This window comes from Helianthus annuus, chromosome 9 (assembly GCF_002127325.2).
Source record: "Helianthus annuus cultivar XRQ/B chromosome 9, HanXRQr2.0-SUNRISE, whole genome shotgun sequence".
Lineage (NCBI taxonomy): Eukaryota > Viridiplantae > Streptophyta > Magnoliopsida > Asterales > Asteraceae > Helianthus > Helianthus annuus.
The window spans coordinates 165286175-165311501 of NC_035441.2; the positions used below are offsets into that span (position 1 = coordinate 165286175).

Below are 25327 nucleotides of genomic sequence, written 5' to 3' on the forward strand. Positions count from 1 at the left end.
TGGATCTCAGGTGTATTAGATCCAAGCGAGGCGATGGTGGTGGCATGTTGGTCATGATTGTGGGCTAGTGGTGATAGCCGGTTGCTGGTGGGTGACTCGGGTGGTGGGTTGTTAGTAGAGAGAGAGGAGAGAAAATATGGTATTGCTAGTAGGTGATGTACATATTATGTATGTTATATGTATATTACTAATATATATGTATATATTAAGGGGAAAGTGAATATGGGGCTGTTACACACCTAAGCTTAGGTGTAAAACCACTCAAAACTACGTAGTTTTGATTTAAAACCCTAAAAATTAAAACTATAACACACTTTTTACTACTCTTTTAAGCTATTAATGTTTCTTATTAACAGTTCATCGATTTCAATTTCTTCCACCATAACAGTTCATCGAATTCGACATATATTTCACTTTTTACTCCAATTCCATCACAAATCATAATTTAATATTTAGTCTTTTGGGTTGTACTCCTACAAAAAAGGTTACAAATTTTGAATACATTAGTTTTCCTTTCTTCTGAATATTGAGTTTTACTAATCATTTTGTTTGATTTGATCAGACCGAAATCAAAGAAGTATTAAATAAAGAATACATTAATTTATAACCGATTAGTTTTAGCATATGTATATGGGGTTCTCAGCTCTTGGCAACGGTGTCTAAGAGATTGAAGAAAATAATAACTTAAAAATATTATAGATGGAAGGAAATATTTGATGAAAGGTAAGATATTAAAAAAGCAAAACGAAACAGGGGATGTACTGTAGGCAAGGAGAAGAACTGTGAATTACTTAAAAAGAGGAGTAAAAAAAATGTGTTATAGTTTTAATTTTTTGGGTTTTAAATCAAAACTACGTAGTTTTGAGTGGTTTCACACCTAAGCTTAGGTGTGTAACAGCCCCATATTCACTTTCCCCATATATTAATAATTAAATAAATTTGTATATATATATATATAATATATATATATAGTGGGGAGTTCAAATGAGAAGAATTTTTTGTAAGAATAAAAAAGAACAAACTTCAGCCAATAAGAATGTTTCATTTTACTTCATTTAATTTTTGTATTTAATATGGGTGTAAGGGTATATTGGTAAAATTAGATAGATCATTAATTGTTAGTCTTCCTTTTTAATAATCTAACTAAATTAAATTTGTAACTTATTTTCAAAAAAATATATTTTTTCAAAGAAGAAAAAATTTAATTTAAAGTGTAGGATAAATTATGAGGTGTGTAGGATGAATTACGAGTTGTGTAGGATAAATTTCAGTATGTGTAGGATAAATTTCAAAACGTGTAGGATAAATTTTGATGTGTTTAGACAAAAATTTTAGTGTGGAGGATGATAGTCTTTATGACTAATTAATTAGTCAAAAATAATAATAAATGAGATGAAAGATAAACTGTTTAATGTTTTACAATTGTACCCTTTGTTCTTTTTCTTCTCAATTTAATTTTCTTCTCAAATGAACCTTCCTCTCTCTCTCTCTCTATATATATATATATATATATAGAGGGATGTGTTAAAATGAGAACCACCACGAGTTGTGAGAACCGTGAGAACTATGCTATCCAAAAAGTTTTTCCAAATTTTTTTTTCTCAAAAATCATAAAAAATATTTTATTTTAGCAAAAAAAAATAAAATAAAAAAAATATCGCGTACACACATTTACATGAGGTGTAAAAATATATTTATCTTCGTAACAGATTTACACCAGCGTGTAAAAAAAACTTACAACAGGCAAAACTACCGACTTGACAATTTTTTTTCTTTTTTACAAATGTGTTTATAATAGTTTCATCTACGATTGCGCAATTTTTTTTTGGCCCAACTCACGCGGGAAGTAGAAGTTCTCATGGTTCCAACAACTCATGGTGGTTCTCATTTGAACCGAGCGGGAAGTAGAGGTTCTCATTTGAACCAAGTATATGTATATGTTGGTAACAAACTAAATACTAGATACTTATATGTAAAATTACTGAAATGACCATACTTTGAACTGAAAAGACAAAAATGCCCATTATTTGTAACAACAAAAATAAACAGAGTTAAGGACATGGAGTATATTAAAAAACCAATAGAACCATCAGAAGGAAAATGACACTTTTTTAAATGATTAAAACAAAACAGTTAAAATTACCAAACTACGGAAGTTATTTTTAGTTTAAATGAATGGACCTCATACTTTTTGAAGACTAAAGTGTATCCTAATTAAAAAAAAGAAAAAAAATCAAGTCATTTATATAGTATAAACTGCAAAAGAATATGTCTAGTTGTTTAAAGACCTAATGTTCTCTAATAAATATAGACGCAATAAAAGCACAAAACATGTGGCTCGAATATGTCTCTTATAGGCATGATTCAAGTGCAAGATTAAATATTTATTTATTTATATATATTTAATCTAGTAGCTATTATTATCATTTATATAATATGGATCAGAATATGTTAAAATCTATAATATAATTAGTTGGTAATTGTTGATAAACCATATTACCCTTATTTACTAATTGGGTGGAGATTACTAGAGAGAGATTAGGGTTAGACTTTCATAACATCAATCAAATTCGTCCATCCTCTCTCTCTATTGCTACGAGTTCTTCAACTCTAAAGAACTCGGTACTACCATCAGGAGCATACATTCTAAAGGGGAACCGGATCAAGCTGACTATCACGTCGAACACAATGGCTGCGTCTCTGACTGGATTCTCCGTTAGTCTGTTTGCTGGATCATGTATTATTTACATGTTTTCCATTATGTTTAAAACATAACAGATCAACATGTGGTATCAGAGCGTATATTGCTCATATCAGTTCTATTAGTTTTCCCTTAATCTGGAATTAAAACTGAAAAACTAATGTTTTGATGAAAACAAAATTTTAAACTTATGATTCACGGTTTCTGCCATAAAATCTGGAAAAGAATGATTGTTAATCGGATTAAACTTTATTAAAATTCCGAATTACTATTAAAAACTCGAAATCTACACACAAAATTAGTATAAGGTTTCGATTCCAGATGAAAACTCAAAAAATTCTTCTTTGATGTTCTTCGTTTTCTTCATAAATACTCGAATAATTCTTAATATTTAGGATGAATCGATTAAAGAGATTATGTTTTTCCTAGTTTTGATTTATTCTATCCATAATTTTTTGAAATAAATGATATGCTATATTAGTTAAACGATTTCGAAATAAAGGATAATATTATCAAAGCATAATTTTAGGAAACTAAATAATCTATAACTTTTCGAAATCATCCAAATCTTATCACAATTAACTGCTAAAATTAGCAGATTTCGAATCTTTGAAAACAAGTTTCGGATAAATCTGAAACCTTATTTGAGGTCACAGTTTCGGATAAATCCAAAACCTTATTTGAGATCACAGTTTCGGAATAATTCGAAATTTCATCCGAAATCTTATTTGAAATCATAAATAATTCGAAACTAGATTTCATCCGAAATCTGATTTTATCCGAAATCTAATATGTTCTTGAAATGTCAAGATTTTTTGAAATATCATTACTTTATTGGGCTGTTATTGTAAACTAATTTTAGCTCGGGGCTCCGCCCGGACCCCATGCGGGGGCATGTTGTTAATTCAGAACGAATTTCATGTGAACTATTTGACTGATGGTTAGAATTCATGAAATTGAAACCTTGAACCAATTTCTTTACTGTTGCAAGAATTTCAGTAGACGGTCGTTTTGTTTTTTCCTTTACTACCTCCAAACGGGTAAGTGTCTTCTCACATACGTCAAGGATAATTTCCCATTCCTGATTTCTTGTAGCCATGGTGTTATTCTTAGTCGTTAGCAGAATTACCAATAATCAAGCTTTCGAGGATCGGAGAGCTCTAATACCAATGTTAAGATCGATTTTAGAGATAGAAAGAAACTAGAGAGAAGAAGGTTTACTCAAATCATCGATGCCCAATTCTTATTCCTCATCTTGTTTAAGTACAGCTGATCTAATAACTAATTCAACTAACTAGCTGATATTAACCCCTTCTATTTATATTATTAACATGTAACCCCCTATACTATTTTTATCATAACAGACAACTTAGCATAAATTGATGCTAGTCAAGTCGTGCGATCAACAATGACAACCTAACGTGTTGTCTATTGTGTGTGGTGCATATGTTTTGTGATGTGTGATTGGTGAAGACGTTAATGAATACGAAAACTAAAAACGATGATATTATTTACACGTGGAGGTAGTAGTGCTAGCAAAACAATAGTAACTAGAATACTAAGTATATTCTAAATAATTTATACATTATCATGTCACGTTGACAATAGGTATTTAACATTCTTTCGTTTTCAAGATAACGTGTTAATCACTATTTACTAATAGTAAAATAATTTTGTTATATTTTGCGAAAAAACAAACCATTAACTATAAAAGCATCTTTAATGGGGTTCCCATACAAATACGACCAAGTTCCACTACCCAAGCTAGCACAATCAACACAACACGCTTGGATGCCCCTTGTCACCTCTTGATTCTCTCTTTTTCCTCTAGGAAAATCCGTTCGTGGGCGTTGGTTTTCACGGATGACTCTCCACTCACCCTCTCTTTCTCTCTACTCCACATTGGTCATCATCTCCTCCGCATCAACAACCATCTCTCTCTATCATCCACACGGGCCATGGACTACTCCAAGATACCCATTGGCGATATGCATAATGAAAGAAAATGTGAATCTATAGGTGGCTACCGTAAATGGATTAATAATAATTCAATATTATTGGTTAATGGTTAATTGCTATTAGACATGACATACATACAAAATATAAGATACAATGTTGTTCTACATCTTGTTCGAATAAGTTGAAACAAAAAATTATACAAGCAAATCCAACCTCAAACCCATATCGTATTTCACCAGGATAACTTTTGATTATGGCCAACCAGTGGCGAAGCCAGAAATTTTTTCCTATGGTGTCGTTTTTTCTCAATATACGGGTTTGTAATAACTCTTTTTTAATATAACAAATGCAAGCAACACTCAAATCCTCATCACCCATCCGATTTCGTAAATCCGTCTTCACATGCTTCATAGCAGAAAAACATCTCTCAACACTTGCCGTGGATTAGGTTCGGAATTCAGTGTAAATCAATAAAATACATATAAGTATATAACACCAAATAATTGAGATCAGAGAATTACTATTTGTCATGCACTAATGCGAATATGTCATTTTCACACTACAATCTTGATCTATAAATTATAATATATACATATGCATCAAATATTTTAATGATAAAAAACGAATGAGAAAACTAACCTTTACTCATATTATTTGATTGATAATGATCAGAATTCAAAATTGCGATTCAAGAGCCAACGTGACTTTTAGTATTTTGGTAATTTGATTGCGATTCAATAGGAGGGAGGGAGATCAATCACAAAACTTTTTTTAAGTTAGCTTTAGCAATTGAATTCACTAATTGGATATGGCCTATAATAGTTATTGGGTTATAAAAGTTAGACAAATATGGGCTTTTTGATGATTTAAAGCTTACTATATAAAAAAAAATACCTAATTGGCCTTAATTTTTAAACTATAATTTGTTAATTATGTAAAACGTTTAGAAGAAAATAAAAGTGTCTCTCGAAAAAAAAAAGCAATGGTATCGCTCGTAAAAAACAATTGTGTCACTCGTATTTGTTCTTATACGATACATATAAAACGCAAATTTGAATGGTGTCGGCTGACATCGTTGCCGAGTATGTGGCACTGTGGCCAACAACAAATTGACTTCTATAAAAAAAATACTATCACACATTTTTCTCGCTAAGAGAGTATGTTTGGTGACTTTTTATAACTATCACTCTCTATCACTATCTCAAACAAATCAGCTTCAGAAGCCTCATCAAAATCCTTTGCCATTCCTTTATTTACATTGCCTAGATACGGCCCGCTTTTTGTTGTTGACTGATTTAACCATTGTGAATCTATTCTTCCCATTGAGAAAAGCTCTTTGCTATCTTCATACCCTAACGATGGTGAATTTGCCATAGGTCCAACGAAACAAGGATTTTGAGTTCTTTGCAAATTCGCAGGTGCATATTTGAAGATACTTTGCCCAAAATTTACAAGCACTATAACATCACTATTCGCGGCTAATGTTGGATAGAGTGGAGTCCCGAATTCCTCTCCCTTACAATCGATTTCGTGTACAAGTTTAGAATCTACTGTAAAGAAAACTTTCTTCTGGCTTGGGTTGTAACCACAACCAATCACTTTACCAGTTCTTTCCCATTTTTCAATATCTGATTCATTTACGATTTTAGTTCCTGCAATATTATCGATCAAACACCATCATTACCAAACAAAGAGTAAACAGAAAATGCATTTCACATAAATATTATAACTTGTTTACAACAACTATATTTGTAGTTAACCACCACTAGTGCTCTAGTGGTGGTTACGAGTATTTAAGTTCCGCATATAGTGGGCCCGAGAGAGTTTTCCCCTCCAGATCTCAAGTTCGAGTCTGGATGATAGAGGTTTCTCATTGAGGGGTTTAAATTGGAGATCTATTGTGCGAGGGGGCTCTCTAGCGCGAACCCGGTTAAAACAACGTATGCTAGACCTCGCGACATTCGCGAATAATTCACACCTTTCAAAAAAAAAAAAAACTATATTTGTAGTTTTATTAAATTCCAACTACTGTGCTTGTAAATAATAAATATATCTAAATAAAAACTACACTATATATCAAATTTAAAATTCTTAACCAAATTTTAGTAAGTGAATGTACAACAAAACCTCAGAATAAAATAGCTACAAACTAATAAGACTTGATATTTTAAGCATAGATCAAAGTGGACTAGACTTAAAAGACCATTATAAAATAAATACCTACTTATGACCATTATAAAAACAAAATGATAACTTGTTAAATAATACACAAGGTCACAAGTTATTAAAAAATCCAACATGAAAAGTAGGTGGACCTACCGATCCTACTATCCTATATTTTATGAACTTCATTACAAATTACAAATTAAAAATGGAAGCAATAATATTTTTTTTTTGTCTTTAACCATATATATATTCTTTTTAATTACATTACAATTTTTTTTTTGAACAGTTTTAATTACATTACAATTACAATTTACATATTGAAGTGTGTTAGTCTAACCTTTACTTTTGTCTTAATTTTGTTGGATCTAACTTGTTTAGAATAAAAGCATATATATTGGTCAAAGAAATAGTAACATACCATCCAGATAAATAGACCCATCAGAATTAAACCCCACGGATCCCGGATAACTGCCCGGAAGTTTAACCGGAATAGAACCTCCACCGGAAAGACCCACCGACAGCATAACAACCAACTCATTTCGCCCTTCAACTATCTCCTTTGCACAACTTCGACCCCTCAACTCTTCAACATTGACATGCAAATCCTTCTCATTCAAACCATCCTCTTCAATCAACTTAATATTCTCATCCTCTCCCGAAATTACCCTCCCCTTTCCATTAACATCACTTCCGTTTTCACCCTCGTTATTGGACAAAATCGTAATTTCGAAATACGCTTCTTGAGGAAACGGCGTTGAGTTCGTTAACACTGGTCCCGGTAACGGTAACGCTGATTTGATAACGGAAGCTGCCGTCATTGATGTAACTGTTGTTTTAGATGTTTTATTTAACCCGGAATTAAGTCGGATCTTTTGCATGAAATCTGCGGATCCTTGACAAACTTCCCAACTGATTTCCACGTCATCAACGTCTCCTCCGGTGACGTCTCCTCCGGCAGCACATAATGAAAACCGGTTTGATCGGACGGATGAGGAGGAGATGTATTCGGTGAAAGCGAAACGTGACCACCCGTTTTCGACGGCGTCGGTGATGAGTGCAGGGTTGTCGGACCAATTGAACAATGTTTTCGACGGTTTTCCGGCGAGTGGGTGCGGTGGTTTAGGGTGGCGGAAAAGGTGGTGGAAGAAGAAGAAAAGGAGGATGAATAACCCGGCAGATACTACCGCCAGTGTGACGTGTATCCACCCGATCATGATTAAAGAAATTCGTCGTTCTAAAAAATAAAAAAAATCACAAAAAATCACTAGTTCTTGTGATGAATTGAATAGGGGGAGAGATGTTATATATCATATGTGAAGGTTGTAAGGGTGGACTATGGAATGGTTCAAGAAAAGAGAAGCATAGAGAGATTAAAAAAATGTTAATGATTAGTAAATAGGTGTTATAATATATGTTTATCTTATCTTCAACTAATATAAATTGGTTTAGGGTTTTTTCCTCCCAAGACACATGTTTCAAACCACATATACATTGGAGTGATATTACTTGCGTTTGATTAAATTAATGAGATGTTAAATGTTAGAATATGGGTTAGATGGTTGTGTTTGGATTAAAATAATGTTGTTTTGTAACTTACACTAAGTGCACAATTGAGAGAGCTTTAATACGACCCACATTAATCAAAGAAACTACACATGTTTATGTATATTTTACTATTTTGACAAGGCGATACAATTTAGTACGATTACGGTCAAAAGAATATCTTCATTATATATTTTTTCAAGAAAGAATCTGGACGAGTTATCATTAGTTTTATACTTTTATAGTTTTATTATTTGCTTAATATGGATAAAATAAGCTCTATGGTATCCCATCCAAGTCTCTTCTTGATCGTCATTTTGATACATGTTTAAGTATTCTCATATGCCTAAGTGAGATAAAGGATTATCTCATGTGTTACTTAACTAAACTGATTATTTCTTGACATATAAACTACATTACAATAGTATTAACTAAACATTCCGATTTTTATTGTGTGGGTTAAACACTTTCTACTACTTATGATGGTTATAAGGATTTATAATTTATTAAGTTTAATTGCCTAGTGGTTATTATTATTTTTTTTAATGACAATGTTTGCTCCTAATTAATCACTTTTGCCCAGGCTTGAACCTAAGACCTCTCATCATATGTCTCTACCAACGACTAGCCCCACATTGGCGTAGTGGTTATTATATTGTTTTCTTGCTATTTTCACACCTATAGTATATAGCTTTGGTGATTGCTTAGATTTGTAGATACTTAGGTGCTGTTTGTTTTTGAAGAGGTAAAAGGTCTGCAGTCTGCGGACCACATCTGCAAACATCTGCAGGAGAAGAGGTGGACCAAAGGTCTGCAGTCTGCAAGGAGAAGACTGTTTGCTTTTTTTACTTCTACAAAAACCCTTATTCTCTTCTCACAAAACACACAACACAACACCCCTCTCTCTCTCTCTCTCTCTCTCTCTGCCTTCATCTACCCCTTCATCTTCATCATATATGTTACACACACACACCAATCGGCTCCAGTCCATCTTCCTCTCGAACGACAAAGACGACCGGAGCACACTCTGCTCAATTAAAATGCCCCTCTCTTAGGTGAACATCAACCGACGCCGATTAACCCACACCCCTCCGACGGCAGCCACACCCACACCCCCATCTTGCAGAACAGAGCTGAGCGGCGGAGAAGGGGAGAGAAGCCGATGAGGCGGAGCGGTGGTTTGAGGCTCCTCCGATGAGTTTAACCGGTAAAACCCCTCTCCATTTTCTTTTATTTTAGTTTCCTGCTGAAGATTGATGAAGGGGAGGATAGCTGTTGTCGATGATGATGACGGTTTGATGTTAACTGAAAGGGGTGATGATTTGCAGATGTTGATGAAGCTTGGCAGATCCGGGTTATGTTTTGGGTGTCGGAGGAAGTGGTGTGTCAGAGGAGATGGGTGTCGGAGGTGGAGGTGGTGGCGGAGTGGAGGTGGGCGGCGGAGGAGGTGATGTCGGAGGTGGAGGTGGTGGCAGAGGAGATGGTGTCGGCTGGAGGGAGAAGAGGAGAAAAGGTTTGAAGACTTGGGTTGATGCCTGTGTGGGGAAGAGGTGGGGAACATGTTTTTAGTGAGAAGCTCTTAAAGAAAACAAACAAGCTGCAGGACCCAAAGATTTGTGCGCGTCTGCGCGACGCAGATATAAGTGCTCAGAAGAGCTTTTGCCCAAAAAACAAACACCACCTTACTAGTGTTTTGTCATATTTTGGTTTCAAAACACACGAATTATCTTGTAATTTAATGGCAATTGTTTTTTTAAGTACTAAGTTTACCATGCCTATGTAAACATTGTTGAGGGGACCATTGATCAAGTTAGAGCATCCTTCTTTGGTTTGAAAGAAAACTAATTAATTATATAAAGATACATTTATTAATGTCGAAACGTTTCAGATTAACAATAATATATACGCAGTTTGGAGTTGTGACGGGGATAAGGCCCCGGGCCCGGATGGGTTTAACTTTAAATTTATTCGGATATTCTGGGATATCTTGGAGATGGATTTTGTAGACATTTTGAATAATTTGTAGAGTGAATTACAAGTTTTGTCCTTTATCTTTATATCAAATTTCAGGTGGTGTTCTTTATCTTTAAAATTGATGAGTTTTGTACTTAATATTTTAAAATGCTACACGCTTTGTCCTTTAGCCCTAACCCAGTTAAAATTTTCTGTTAAATCTGATCATGTGCTTTGCACATGAGGGCATTGTTATCATTTCATCATTCTAGGGACTATTGTGCAAACAATTAAAATCTAGGGACTATTGTGTGAAAAATGAAATACATTTATATATAAATAAGACTATGTGTAGTCATAAAGCTCCTTAGGGGGCGTTATGCGACAAGTAACGATATGCGTAAGAGGGAGGTTTTATATCACAAGAGTGTGTAGCCATAAAGCCCCTTAGTCATCATTAGTCAATTATTAATTTTCAAACTTTTATAATTAATTTCTAATTTTATAAAATAAAAAACCATTTCCTTAAATTAAAACACATTACAATAAAATTAAAAAAATATTAAAATAAAATAAAAAACTCAAAGATTATATTTTTTTCGATTCACTCCTTTTGTTGTAGCGCCCTCTTCAACGCTTTTCCGGTTAGGTGGTCGATCAGTTCCGAATAGAATTCAAAGTCTTGAGCCCATTGTCTATCCCGCATAATCTCGATCACTTCACGGTTCTCTTCGAACATTGAGCTCCAAGGTCGTGTATGTCTTTAAGACGTTGGTTTATCTCCGAAAAGGGATTAGTCAAGTCGGATTGCACCGACGATGACTCCGGCCGCCTCGATCTTGCACCACTTCTTCTTCCGGCAGGTCAAGGAGATCCGTTATCTCCTTATCATGTGCTCTTCTATTAATTTTTGAATGCTATGTGTGATGAAATCTAAATTTTGATCTCGCACCCTCTCTCATCATAAAAACTAATGATTTTTATTGAAGTTAATTGAATAATATGATTACACCATAGGTCAGATTCTTCTAAATATTTGTTATTCGTCTTTAAAAAATATATTTTATATTATTTATAATATATATTTAAAAATTCATTTTTAAAACGTATATATACATGTTTCTAATCTAGTACTTCAATAATTTCGAATTCTTTCTAAATTTAAAATAGGGGTAATTTTATAGAAATGTAATCAAGTTTGTTAATTGTTCCAATTAAATCACTAAATCACTGAATTTTTTTTTGTCTCTCTAAAGTCATTGAAATTTAATTTGATGTGCTAATAATATGTAGTTATCAGGTTATATTGATAATGTATCAGGTTTCATAAGTTTTTCCTTTTATTTTTTTAATATATTGTGGAAAGATTTGTTATTTCACCCGTTACCATTCACCCAATCATGTTTTTTTAGACCTTTATTCATCTTTTATTACTTTCTGACGTACGTTATTTAAAAATGAAAGACTTCGCGGTCCTGCAAGTAGGTGTCCTCGGACTCCGAAGCGTTGAGAATTCAGTTGACAACTTAATCGGATTACTCTCTACCCATTCCCACCGTCAACCACCATATTTTGCCGCCACTAGTGACAGTTCTTCTACCACTGAGTCCGCCAACGCCGTGGATATTGTCATCACTAAATTAGAAAAAAACATTTCTCTTCTTGACAAGACTACCACCGGTCATGCCTGATTCTGACAAGGGCCCGTTTCAAAGCCGATGATGGCTACAATGATGACGATGGTGACTGGCAGAGGTGGGGTAATCTGCGTCGACGGTTCAAAACTGGATTTCGGTGATTCTGGCGACTCATATAAGTTTTGCTGCCAGTGTGTTTTCTCCGCCAATGTCTTTTGGGTTTCATATGTCGGTCAGCCGAATATGTCGAATATAGACTATTGATGCGGTTGATGTCAAGCTTATCGGCGGTAGTGGTGGGTCGTCGGGCGGCATGCGGTTGCTTGCGGGTGGCTTGCAGCGGGGATGTACTTGCGGGATGAGTTGCAGCGGTGGTGTGGGGATGTCTGAGAGGTTAAAGGTAAAGTCATGTTTAAAAAGAAACTTACACAGATACATGAACATTATATTTAAAAAGAAACTTACACAATATATCTTAGGGCTAACGGGATGGTCGCGAGATGACTGTGCGGCAAACTCCTTGCAGATTGGCAACCCCACCACCATCAATAATGTGCCGCGCGGCAAAGGTGAAAGGAGGAACATTTCAGTTTGAGTATGCTGCATGCGGCAAGAAGAGAGAGAGGAGGTAAGTGGTGGGCCCATATCTTGTTAACCAATCAACCTTGTTTTTTTTTAAATTAGTTTGCCTAATCTCAATTTAGACATGCATCTTTATCTTTTTTGGGTAATAAGCAAATTATATGGCACAACATGATTAGGTGAGGGGAAACTTTGTCTAATCCGTTTAGGCATGCACCCCATTCACTCTTATTATATTCATATCTGATTTAAAAAAGAAAATAGAAAATTAGAGGAAAAAAAAAGAGTAACATGATGAGCTGGTAATCACGCACTATTAGAATACTAACTTAAAGTTTGGTTACTTTAGAGAAACAAAAAATGTTTGGATCGCTTGATTGAAACAGTTGACAAAACTGATTACATGATTACATTTCTGTAGCATTTTTCCATTTAGAATATGATAAAATTGGTGAAGAACATTTTGTATAAAGATTTCTATAAGGTGATACTTTGATTAACTGTGTTAATCCTATAATTCATACCTCAACTAAACGTTTTTGACATGCTTCCAAATGGCCAGTACTTTTAAAGCATGTTCATACATTTTGTTGAGCATAAGAAAAAAAACTATTGAGTTAGGATTCAACTAAAAGCAATGACTATAATTTTTTATCACAATTTTAGTTTGAGTTTTTCCAACAAATTTACCTAATACAGAACCGATTATTATAAGGAAACAACCTAATACCAAACCGATTATTATAAGGAAACAAATTAAATAGAATATATTGATGTACACATGCAACCGTCTTAACAATTAAATGTTACTTTTGTCATAACCTTGCATAGCTAGTCATTATAATATATTAATATATAACCTCCTATACATTGAATCATACTTAAAATAACATATTATATACATACATATATATAATGATAAGCTTTATATTAGATCAAATTTCAATACGTGTGATAAAATTCAGCTTCATACAGAGCACAACTAAGAATCTCTAAAATATGCCACTTTTGATTTGATTCGATCATTCAACTTTTTTGGATTACTATGTTACCATCGTGCTTTTCTTTTTTCAATTTAATCATTGACACATTAATTTTATGAAAAGAAAAATTAGGTGCACAACCATTAGTTTATGATCAATTTGTCAACAGCAATGTCTAATATAATATAATAGAATAATATACAACTAACCATTTTAATATATATATATATATATGCCGATTACTGTACAAAATGTCTTAACGTACGTTGTGTACAAGATTCAGTATCAACATGCGAAATTTGGTTTATAACATGCGACTTCATTTTTTTTAAATACGATTTTCATTTTTGGTAACATAACGTGCGATTTTTCCATCGCTACGCAACGTACGTTAAGGCATATTGTACGATATACTTTCTATATATATATATATATATATATATATATATTCATTTGTGAACAACCCCCTTGATAGTGAACTAATCATAGCCCTTGATTATTAATACACAAGTGTAAATTAATGGCCAGGATTTGTTCATTCTAGAACCACACCCTATATGTATGTATGTATGTATGTATGTATGTATGTATGTATGTATGTATGTATGTATGTATGTATGTATGTATGTATGTATGTATGTATGTATGTATGTATGTATTATGTATGTATGTATGTATGTATGTATGTATGTATGTATGTATGTATGTAGTCATAGAGATTTCGCCTGTTCATTTATTATATTCTAAGAACATAATTTTGTTGGTAACAATATGGTGTAATTGTATTAGTTTTGTAGTTGTTTTAGCTTGTTTTCTAGTCGTTTTGTGTATATTTTATTGTACTTATAATGTATAATGTATTGCGGGTTAAGAGTGTGCTAAACGAGGAAAACATAGCTTAAAAGGAGAAAACAAGCACACAACTGAAATGAGGAAAAGAAAAAAGATAATCTGTAAAAGTCGGTCCATCACGCACACGGGGGAGGAGAGAAGGAAACCTGCAACACATGGGGTGTTAAATGCCAAAGCTCCCCTTGTGTTTTACAAAGCGTCGTGTGTCGCGATAGCCAGACGAAGATCCCCCGAGTGCAAAGTCGGGGAAATTAGGTTTCGACCTAATTAATTCTTGGCCAGTACTTTTACAAGGAACGCGTAGCTCGATTTCAGAACATCTTGATAAATACAAGATGCAGGAATTCGTGGATTTAGGTTGGCTATGATCTCTATTTGGTCATCTTTCCAAACTGCAACACACGAATACGTGACCAACAAACTCCGGATACTGAAAACCTTCAGCAATTATACTCTCAGTACTCTCACGACCCACCGTCGTCGCCACCCAACAAACTCTGGATACTGAAAACGCTAGCTAAAGAATCACTAAAACGTATTAAACGGTTGTTCGGTTTTACACAAAAAAAAAAAAAAACTTATATACGGGTCGTATAACATTATACGGCTCGTATACAGATCTTAAAAACCCAAAAACCTCACAAAAATAAATGCATTTAGCCGTATAACATTTTATTGCTCGTATACAATTGTATATGGGTCGTATAATGTTATATGGCCTGTATACATGTAAAAAAAAAAAAACATTTCACTGCATTTATTTCTGTACAAAATCACTTTATACATTTTGTATAAGTTTATAGAGCTTGCATACACTAGGGATGTAAAAATAAGATTATAGTGGTGTGTGTATAGAAAGAGCCTAGAAAAACTAGTTGCCTTGAAATCCCCCAAAAGCCTTGCAAGTCTACCTTCTTCATCTGCACAAAATATAAAACGTAATTTTGAAGTTTTAAAATGATTTGACGTTCAATGTTCCATCATGTTGGTTTATTTGTTTTTTATCGTTTAGAGTTTGTATAACCTAAAATAAAGATGATAAATTATAGATTTTCTGTACCATCCTTTACTCTTTTTCAAGATGCACACAAGACAACAATGTAGTAAATATATAAACTGTTGTATATGAACCTCTTATATTAAAAAAATTGAACTCAATATTGTACTCCATGTTAGTGACACTTAAAAAAGTTTTTCCATAAAAGCATTCCCATATCTTAAATACCAAAATATTCCATCATTTACATTGTTTTTTTTTTTTTTTTTCTAAATTTATATTCATTTATAAATCTGAGAAAATTGTAAACTTTTATTTTGAATAATTTCATTAACAAAAGGTTTTCTTTGACGTGGTTAAATAAAAATGGTTAAAACCTACCTATCATTTGATGTATTTAACTTTTAATATTGTATACTCTTAAACACGTTATATTTTCAAATCTCACTTTTAAGATGTAGTATGGGTATTTCAACCGGTAAATAAAAATCTCAAAGTAAAAAAATTGTGAGAACAAATAAAAGTGTCAAAACTAAAATGAAAAATTGAAGGAACTTCAAGATTAAAACATTGTTAACTCCGAATATTTGTCTTTTAATTTATATACTCCTTACATGATTCTCTGAAGTTAATTAATCATATAAGCTGAGTCTTATTTCTTTTTTCTTAAAAATTAATACTTTATTATAATAACATAGCAAATAAAATATATTATTGTTTATGTAATCCAAAAGGATTCAAATCACGACTATTCCTTCGATCTAGCACAAAAGAAGAAAAATCTTTTTAAGTGGCCAGCATGTTGTAACTTTTCATTCTTCAAAAGTCATAATATCGAATTAAAAAATGTCATTAAATTTCAATAGGCTAAACCATCCACTAAAACATACAAAGAAGCATACAGTCTGACAATTAGTTCATCTGTTTTACCTCGGTTAGCATCTCTAATGAGCGATAAGCCGATAACCCATTATCACGTGCCCGGATTGTCCCTCTCGCAGCCCAAAACACCTCTCCTCCCCTCTCACATAATCCGTCCCACCCCAAAACGCCCCTAAACACACCCAAACATGGGATTAAAAATGCCTTGAAAACACCCATCGTGGATGCTATTACAAGCATTTTATATGAAAATTTAATACACCTATAATTACATTATTATAAAAAGAAAGGGAAGAGCGCAATTGGTTTGTAAATATTCAATGTATCTATCTAGTGAAATCCTAAAGCACTGCAATAGCCCAATTAGTTTGTAAATCTGTAGTGCCTCGGCCCAAAAAAACAGGCTAAATAGTCTTAACTAACAAAGCCCCAAAGGATTACATATCGCAGTCTGTGACTCTGTTCTATAAGGGCCAGCCAATAATCACCAAACCCTGTTAACAATGAGTGGACCAAGAAAATGGTACATAATAATAAATGAACAGTTAAAATAAATCTAATACTCCCTCCGTCCCACTAAAAGTGTCAGATTTTGAATTTTCAAAGTCTTTATTTATAAACTTTGACTTTAATTATATATTTTTTGTGGTATATAAAACTTGATGAAAATTAACCCCATAAAAACACTTGTAAAACACACTCAAATCATATAACTTTCGTCACGTATTATCTAACACAAACAAAATTATTTAAGGTCAAAATTTATAAATAAAGACTTTGAAATAGAACACTTTTAATGGGACGGAGGTAGTAATAATATTATGCTATCTTAAATAATGAATGTTGTTTGGGTTGTGGGCCCACCCTGTTTCGGTTAAGACGAAATGGAAGGCTGGTAGCAGAGACGAAACAACAATACAGTGGGGAGCAATAAACAGTGAAAACATGTCCCTATACCATATTTAGTTAACTAACGGATGTTTTTGCTGATCTCATGATAGTATGATGTCCTCGTGATGTTTCATCATGGACCCTAACCTAACATGTACATTTTTATACGCTTATGCTTATGCTTATGTTATATGAATATATGGCTCATATACGTCTAGAATGTGGTTTGATTTGTGGTTAAATGGACGACGCTGCTAAAGAAATCCACTCCTCTGGGGTTAGATTTTTGAAGTGGTGCGAGAGGGTTAGGCGCCTCGGGCTTGAAGTGGTTATGGTGGTGCTACTGTGCTACTTCCCAAACTCGAATAGAGCTCTGAAACCAAGAGCAACTCGTAAAAAAAAGGCCGTTGGACCGAGGCCACTAAGAATAGAAAAAAGTCGGGAGAATTAAAAATCGCTTTCTATTTAGCTGTTAAGCAGGGTCGGCCCTATAGCTTATATATAGGCAATTGCCTAGGGCCCCCACTATTTAAGGCCCCCAAATATTACGCCCCACTCTTATTTATATATATAAGTTTCAGACGACGAAGTGCTCAAATATGATAAGCTTGTTTCTAATTTCTAAATTTAGGCTGCTAATCTCCTTAATTGCTTTTGCTTATTGTGAATGCCATAATCGAGTGACGAGCATGAACAATGTGAAGAAATCCCTAGCTTGCCCAATTTGCAGTTTTGTTAAACATACCATTTTGTTGATTGATTTGTGTGAATAATTAGAATATGTTTTAATATGATTTTTAAACTGATTATTTGGTTTAGTGTTCAACATTTGAGTTTAATTTTTATAGATTGAGCATGATTTGATTAATTGTTATACGCTAGCTGATCAGGTCTCCAAAATCCTTGTGTGGGAACTGAATATTTTATCTTTCCTCTCCAAAGCCCATGTAAAGAAAACATCCCAGATTTTTGTTTCGTCTTCAACGTTGAGCCATCTCTTGCTGGTAAGTCCCCTTTTATGGGGGCATAGTCTATGCTTTATGGGGTTACGTCACGCTTGCGGTATGCACATATAAAGTATATATGTGTGGGCCTTTAGAGACCAAAAAATGAAGGTGCACTAATTTTAACGTTATTTTACTATTTTCATGAAAATAATGTTAAAAGCGGGGGACGGTTAATCATGCATCATGCGGTGGCGTTGATAACCGGAAGACAAGGGAGTACATGCACTAATTGGCCTTTATCCCAATTGCTGAGTGTTATGTGTCTTATGTCCAAGGCTTGATGCAAAACTTCTATCGAGCCGGAGGTCTCACTGGAAGCAGCCTCTCTATTTCTACAGGGTAGGGGTAAAGCTGTTAATATCTTATCCTCCTCAAACCTATCATTAGCTTTGTTACTGATAAGATTTACTGAGTATGATGATGATGATGAGTCTATTTTATGGTCAACTAGTATATATAATTTATAAAAATACATAGAACACCAAACTATTCAAGTTGTCTTGTTTTGACAACTGTAGCATGAAAAGTATAAAAGGGTCATTTAACCATGGAGTCGGTGTCAAATTTTCTATAATGGCTACAATACTTTGAAGTTAGGTTGAAATCCCGATCGATTTAATTTTAAGTGTATATATATAAGTATCTTGAAATCTTGACCACAATATGATGACGGAAATGATGTGAAGAGGACCATAAGAAATGATCTATATTGGGGCATTGGTAGTTATAGTGGGATATGGATGAGCTCATCCACGATCATATCTCCTACTGCCGACTTGTGTCATTGACCTTGCTCTCATCACCATGGGTCGTATTGATCATCACAAAATTATGTTGTTAATAAAATAAATGGGAAAAAAACACTTTCCGACTTGAACCTAAACCAGTAGATATTTTTACCGAGTTTATTATCCAATCTGTATGACTCGTCCTACACCCAGCTTGCGGTATACGCGTATAATGTATATATGTGCACTAATTTTAACCTTATTTTACTAATTTCATGAAAATAACGTTAAAAAGTAAGGGACGGTTAATAATGCATCTTGTGGTGGCGTTGATAGCCGAAAGACAAGGGAGTACATACACTAATCGGCCTTTGTCTTAATTGTTGAGTGTTATGTGCCTTATGTCCAAGGCTTGATGCAAAACTACTATCAAGCTGAGGGTCTCACTGGAAGTAGTCTCTCTATTCCTACGGAGTAGAGGTAAGGCTGTCTACATCTTACCCTCTTCAAAACCTACCTTTTTGCTATTGGTGAGATTTACCGAGTATGATGATGATGATGTATGACTCGTCCATCATGTTAAATGTTAATTAGGTCGATCGATATAGTTCAACCCATACGCGGTCGTAGTCAAATATGTTGGAAGAAATGGATGAGAAGAGAGGGAGGCATAACAGGGACAGATGAGTTTGCAATAATTCTTTAAATTTTGGCTGGTCGGTAGATGGCCCCATTTTCCCTTAAATAAATTAGGATTGCCACTTTGGTTATTGGGTTTATCAAGCAACTTGCAAAAGCTTCATTTGGTGGAGTTTCTTTAAAATGACACAAATGATCTAACAAGTTGTCTCTTTATCTTATATGATTGATTAATAAGTTGTATTATAAATAGAACAATTATAAAAATCTTTTTATCTAGTTATATGACAAACTTTTAATAGAATTGACATATTGTCAGGTTTGAATCTGGTTTTCACAGAACTCTTATCATTAAGCCCGTAAATGATCACAATCTCAACATAATTTATATTTTTTCAGTTACAAATGTTATGTTCCCGGGTGCTTTTTACAGGAAAAGTAAAAGGAAATACGAAGAAACTGAAAAAAAAGTGTTTATGAGTTTTTAATGAAAAAATGTGGAAAGAAGAGAAATAGAGATTATTAATAAACTCTCATCATAACTTTTCTTTTAAAATGGACGGATTTGGATGGAAAATAATTAAATATAAATATAACGTTTTGCAATTTACAGATTTTACCTTAAAATAATATGAAAAAATTAACTGGTTTAATATAAATGGTATAGTTGTAAAACTTTAACTTTCTTTCCTCATCATTTCAACTTAGGAACACATAAAATGTTTAATTTCTTTTTATTTCTTTCGAACTCCAAAACATGAAATTTCATTAGGGCACTCAGAGTGGACTCCCCGCATGATGCGTAGTTGGTCGGTCAGTGTCGTGAACACCGGCCTGTCCTACTCCTCAAGCCCCAAAAAACTCACTGAGCCAAACGCATTGCCTATGGACTTCAGGAAACCCCACCCCATCTATTTAAGGGAGCCCAAAGAAGTCCAAGGAAAACTAAGATGACAACATGCGATGGATGGCTAGCGAAGAACAACACAAGGGGTGAAAGATGACTACCTTATCCTTTTGACTATGCGGTATGGTGGGGCGTGGGTTGGGGGCATGGTGCGACACGTGGAGTATGGGGCACCCAAGATCAAAAGCCAATTTCAAAGAGGTATGGTGGGGCGTGACTGGGGTGGCGTGGAAAAAAGCCAATTTCAAAGGGCTAGTGCTCTTGGCCAATGAGGTTCCGCCATGTCATGTGGGTAGCCCCGTCTAACGCCCGGGCTGAAACCCCCGCCCAAAGGGCCATGCCGAAACCCAGGCCCACCCGGGGTGGTGAATTGGGCGTTTGTACCCAACCCACACCCCAACCCCGGCCCATACCCCATAGTCTTATAACTTTCCCTTCCCCTCCCTGCATTTTCTCTTTTCACTCTATATTACTCGGGTATGGATAGTGTACATTAATTTAGAAGTGTGAGAAGTGTATTATAACACTATATATAACACTATATATAACACTATATAACACCATATAAACACCGTATAACACTATATAACACCATACAACACCATACAACATTATGTAACACTATATAACACTATATAACAATATATAACACTATACATCTATCATAGACATGCTATCAGACAAAATATAGTGTTATATGGTGTTACATCGTGTTATACGGTGTTTATATGGTGTTATATAGTGTTATAATACACTTCTACACTTCTGAATTAGTGTACAGGATCCTCTACCTCTCTCTATATATATTTATAGGTATATATATATAAAGATAGAGAAGAATAATGTATGAATATTAACTAAAAAAATGGACCGTGAACAAGGAGAAGTTGGAATATAATAATATAACAAGTTGTTGCAAATTTATAATAGGAAAATAATTGAATAAAAAAAAAGAAGGAATGTCGGTACTAGTTTAATCATTGAAAACTATACAATAATATTAAATAGAAAAATAAAAAAAATACAACCTTGTAGAGGATTATAGTTCCATTACTTAGACGGAAAGTAACGTCCACCACCGACTTCCGCAGCCCTTTCATTTTTGTTTCTTATAGTTGTCAAATAACTAGGGGTTAGGAACTCTAGACAAGGGTGGTGGGTCATGATGGGAGATTTTAACGAAGTTCGGTATGCACATGAAAGATTTAACTCAGAATTTGTAGAAAGTAATGCCGAGGCATTCAATCATTTTATCCTATCGGCTGGATTGACAGAGTACAATATGGGAGGAGGCAATTTTACCTATATGTCTGATAATGGGCAAAAACTCAGCAAACTGGATCGTTTTTTGGTGTGCCTAGGTTTCATGGAAAGGTGGCCAAATGCTTCGGTTACTGCAGTAGACAGAGGAATGTCAGATCATCGCCCTATAATTCTATCTACAGTTCAGTCTGACTTTGGTCATATACCATTCAGGTTCTTTAACTCATGGTTCGAGCAGCATGGTTTTCTCGATCACTTACTTCACATATGTGGTTTTTTTTCCTTTTCTGGGCCAGCAGATCTTGCATTAGCCATTAAACTTCGATGGTTAAAAAATCGTATAAAGTCGTGGATGAAAGAGGTCAAGGTGAACAAGGAAGGGATTTACGAAGGAAAGAAAAACAGGCTGGCAGTTATCGAAAATTTGGCTGAAGGAAGAATGCTCTCGGAAGATGAACTGGCCGAGAGGGTGGAGTGCAAGTTTTTTATGGCTGAGTTCGATCGTTTGAAACAAATGGATCTACGTCAAAAATCCAGGGCTAGGTGGGCACTAGAAGGGGACGAGAACTCTTCGTTTTTTCACCATATTATCAATTCGAATATCAGTACGAACAGACTCAATGGGTTGATGATTGACGGGAATTGGGTGACGAATCCGCTTTCCATTAAAGAATCCTTGTTTGGATTTTTTGAGCATCAGTTTTCCGAACCTATGCCGAACAGACCTTCGTTTGTGTGTTCTAACTTGGCATCCCTCTCTACCGAGGAGGCGAATATGTTAGAAGCACCGTTCTCAGAGGAGGAAATAAAAGCCGCAATTTGGGAATGTGACGACGATCGTGCTCCGGGGCCGGATGGGTTTAACTTTAAGTTCATTAAAAAGTGTTGGTCAGTACTTCGGATTGATTTTATCAAACTTTTTGATCGGTTCTATGAGGTTGGCTCGCTTAACGAAAGTTGCACTTCTTCCTTCATTGCCTTAATCCCAAAGGTTAAGGATCCAGTTAGTCCAGTGGATTTCCGGCCTATAAGCCTGATAGGTGTGATTAATAAAGCTATATCCAAAGTACTTGTCAATAGGTTGAAAGGGGTCCTGGGGAACCTAATCTCGGAACAACAATCGGCTTTTTTGGCTGGGAGGAATATTATGGATGGGCCACTCGTGTTGAATGAAACTTTAAGCTGGTTAAAAAAGTACATGAGGAGCGGTATGTTTTTCAAAGTCGATATAAAGAAGGCGTACGATTCAGTCAATTGGGTGTTTCTCGACTCAATGATGCAGCAAATGAATTTTTCTAGCAGGTGGAGAAAATGGGTAATGGCTACGCTTCGCTCTGCCAAAGCCTCGGTACTAGTCAACGGGTCCCCAACCAGGGAGTTCGTATGCACACGTGGGCTCCGTCAGGGAGATCCCTTGTCCCCTTTTCTTTTTGTTATGGCCATGGAGGCTTTATCAGGCATCATGAAAACTGCGGATTCTACGGGTTTGTTCAAAGGCATAAAAATTACGAGAGATGGCCCATACTTATCACACTTAATCTACGCGGATGACGTAATGTTTGTTGGTGAGTGGTCCGAGTCGAATATTAATAATCTTCGTCGTATGCTCAGATGCTTCTACTTAGTTTCAGGTTTAAAAGTGAACCTTGCTAAGTGTAGCATATTCGGGGTCGGGGTTAGCGAGCATATGGTTCAAGAAATGGCGAATCGGTTGAAGTGCAAGCAAGGTTTGTTCCCGTTTAAACACCTCGGGCTATTGGTCGGGGCTAATATGAATCTAGCCCGGAACTGGAAATCGGTCGTTGATATTTTTAAAAACAGATTATCGATCTGGAAAGCAAAAACGCTTTCTTACGGGGGTAGAATAACTCTTATTAAGTCAGTGTTGAACTCGTTACCTACTTATTATTTCTCTCTCTTTAAAGCTCCGCTCAATGTCCTGGAATCACTGGATAGAATTAGAAGAGTATTCTTTTGGGGAGGCTCGGAGGAGAAGGCTAGGATGAATTGGGTTGCGTGGGAAAAAACAATTGCGCCGTTAGAATTCGGGGGGTTGGGTTTTGGCTCTCTCAGGGATGCAAATTTGGCTATGCTGGCCAAATGGTGGTGGAGGTTTAAAACGGAAAAGAATGGGTTGTGGCGGAGGGTAATCTGGGCTATCCACCATAATCCTAGAGCTTGGAATGATATTCCGGTCAAAAGCTCAGTTGCTGGCCCATGGAAGAGTGTCTGCAGCATTCGTCACATCATGCTTAACGCAAATATAGACCTGAATATGGCTTCATCAGCAGTATTGTCTAACGGTAGAAATATTCAATTTTGGCTGGATAGTTGGGCCAGTCAGATTCCATTTTATTTAATGTTCCCAGACCTGTTTAAGGTTGAAACAAATAAAACCTGTTTGGTGGCTGACCGCTTGAGTACAGGAGAAGATGGGCAATCCTTTAATTGGGCTTGGCAGCGGCCTGATCTGAATGGGGCCGAAGAATCTCAGCTTCAGCTAATGTTGGGCATTATTGGGCCTATGGGCCTTTCCTTGGGCAGAGACAAGTGGTCCTGGAAGTTCGATAAAGATGGTCAGTTTAGTGTGGCCAGCATCAAAAAGGCCCTCGGCGTTCATAATAGGCATCGCCCCGATAGTGTTTTTTTATGGAACAATTGGGTCCCGAAGAAGGTTAGCATAGTTGCTTGGAGGGCGGACTTGAACCGGTTACCGACTAAGGCTGCTCTTTTGCTCCGCAATATTCAGGTACAAGACCAGATGTGTGTCCTTTGCGGTGAACATGAAGAATCCAGCGAGCACTTGTTCGTTTCCTGTCATTTCGCGCAAACAGTTTGGTTAAACATTGCTGGTTGGTGCATGATCCCTCCCATTATTGCCTTCAGCATTAAAGACCTGTTGTCTCTTCACGAGTTCGTGGTTAGTGCGGGATTTAGTAGGAAAAGGAAAGCTTTACACGCGGTGATTCTTGTTGCATTTTGGTGTATCTGGAAACAAAGAAACGAGGTAATATTCAGGCAAGTAGCTCCAAACTGTACGAAACTATTGGATGAGATAAAGTCGATGGCGTACTTATGGGTTAAGAACCGATCAAAAATGGTGTCCATAACTTGGGAAGAGTGGAGTCGGTTTAGTTTCGGTGCTTAGTTATAATATAATTTTGTAAGTATGTGGTGTTGAACTGGTTTTGTATGTATGGTGTGTAGCGTCTTGCTACAATATATGAATAAAAAATTTTTGTTGGCCGTTCAAAAAAAAAAAAAAAAAAAAAAAAACTGGTTGTCTGGTTGTAACTTCCCACTGTCAAATTTGCACTCAATGAATCAAATTTTCAAACCGTTCGTCAGAGAAATGTTTATACGGACTATGATTAACTAATAACTTTTTCTTAAGGAAAGTTAAATATAAAATAATAATAACTTACCAACCATTGTCTTGTTGTCGTTATCGTTGGTTTATTAATTATGAGTGGATATTTTTTAACCTGTAATCACCGACTAATTCAAATTAAATATTCATCAAGTGGTTTTGTAACTTGGACTTGACTTACTACGATACGATTAAATCTAGAATTTGTGATTCATCATGATAAACTTTTTATATGGTTAGGTTGAGATTGGAGTATTTAAAGTTCCAA

The 25327-nt window shown here is 35.2% G+C and overlaps 2 protein-coding genes across 2 annotated transcripts; one reads left to right on the plus strand and one right to left on the minus strand.

The window, feature by feature from the left end:
* Positions 1–5648: 5648 nt before the first annotated feature.
* On the minus strand, positions 5649–8073 carry LOC110879394. The gene is made up of 2 exons (XM_022127845.2): positions 7245–8073; positions 5649–6312 (listed from the first exon to the last, which is right to left on the minus strand). Exons 1-2 carry the CDS (start codon positions 8038–8040, stop codon positions 5810–5812), a joined length of 1299 nt encoding a protein of 432 aa, XP_021983537.1. The 5' UTR covers positions 8041–8073; the 3' UTR covers positions 5649–5809.
* Positions 8074–21591: 13518 nt separating this feature from the next.
* LOC110876677 lies at positions 21592–24837 on the plus strand. The gene has a single exon (XM_022124841.1). It carries the CDS (start codon positions 21592–21594, stop codon positions 24835–24837), a length of 3246 nt encoding a protein of 1081 aa, XP_021980533.1.
* The last annotated feature ends 490 nt before the right edge of the window (positions 24838–25327 follow it).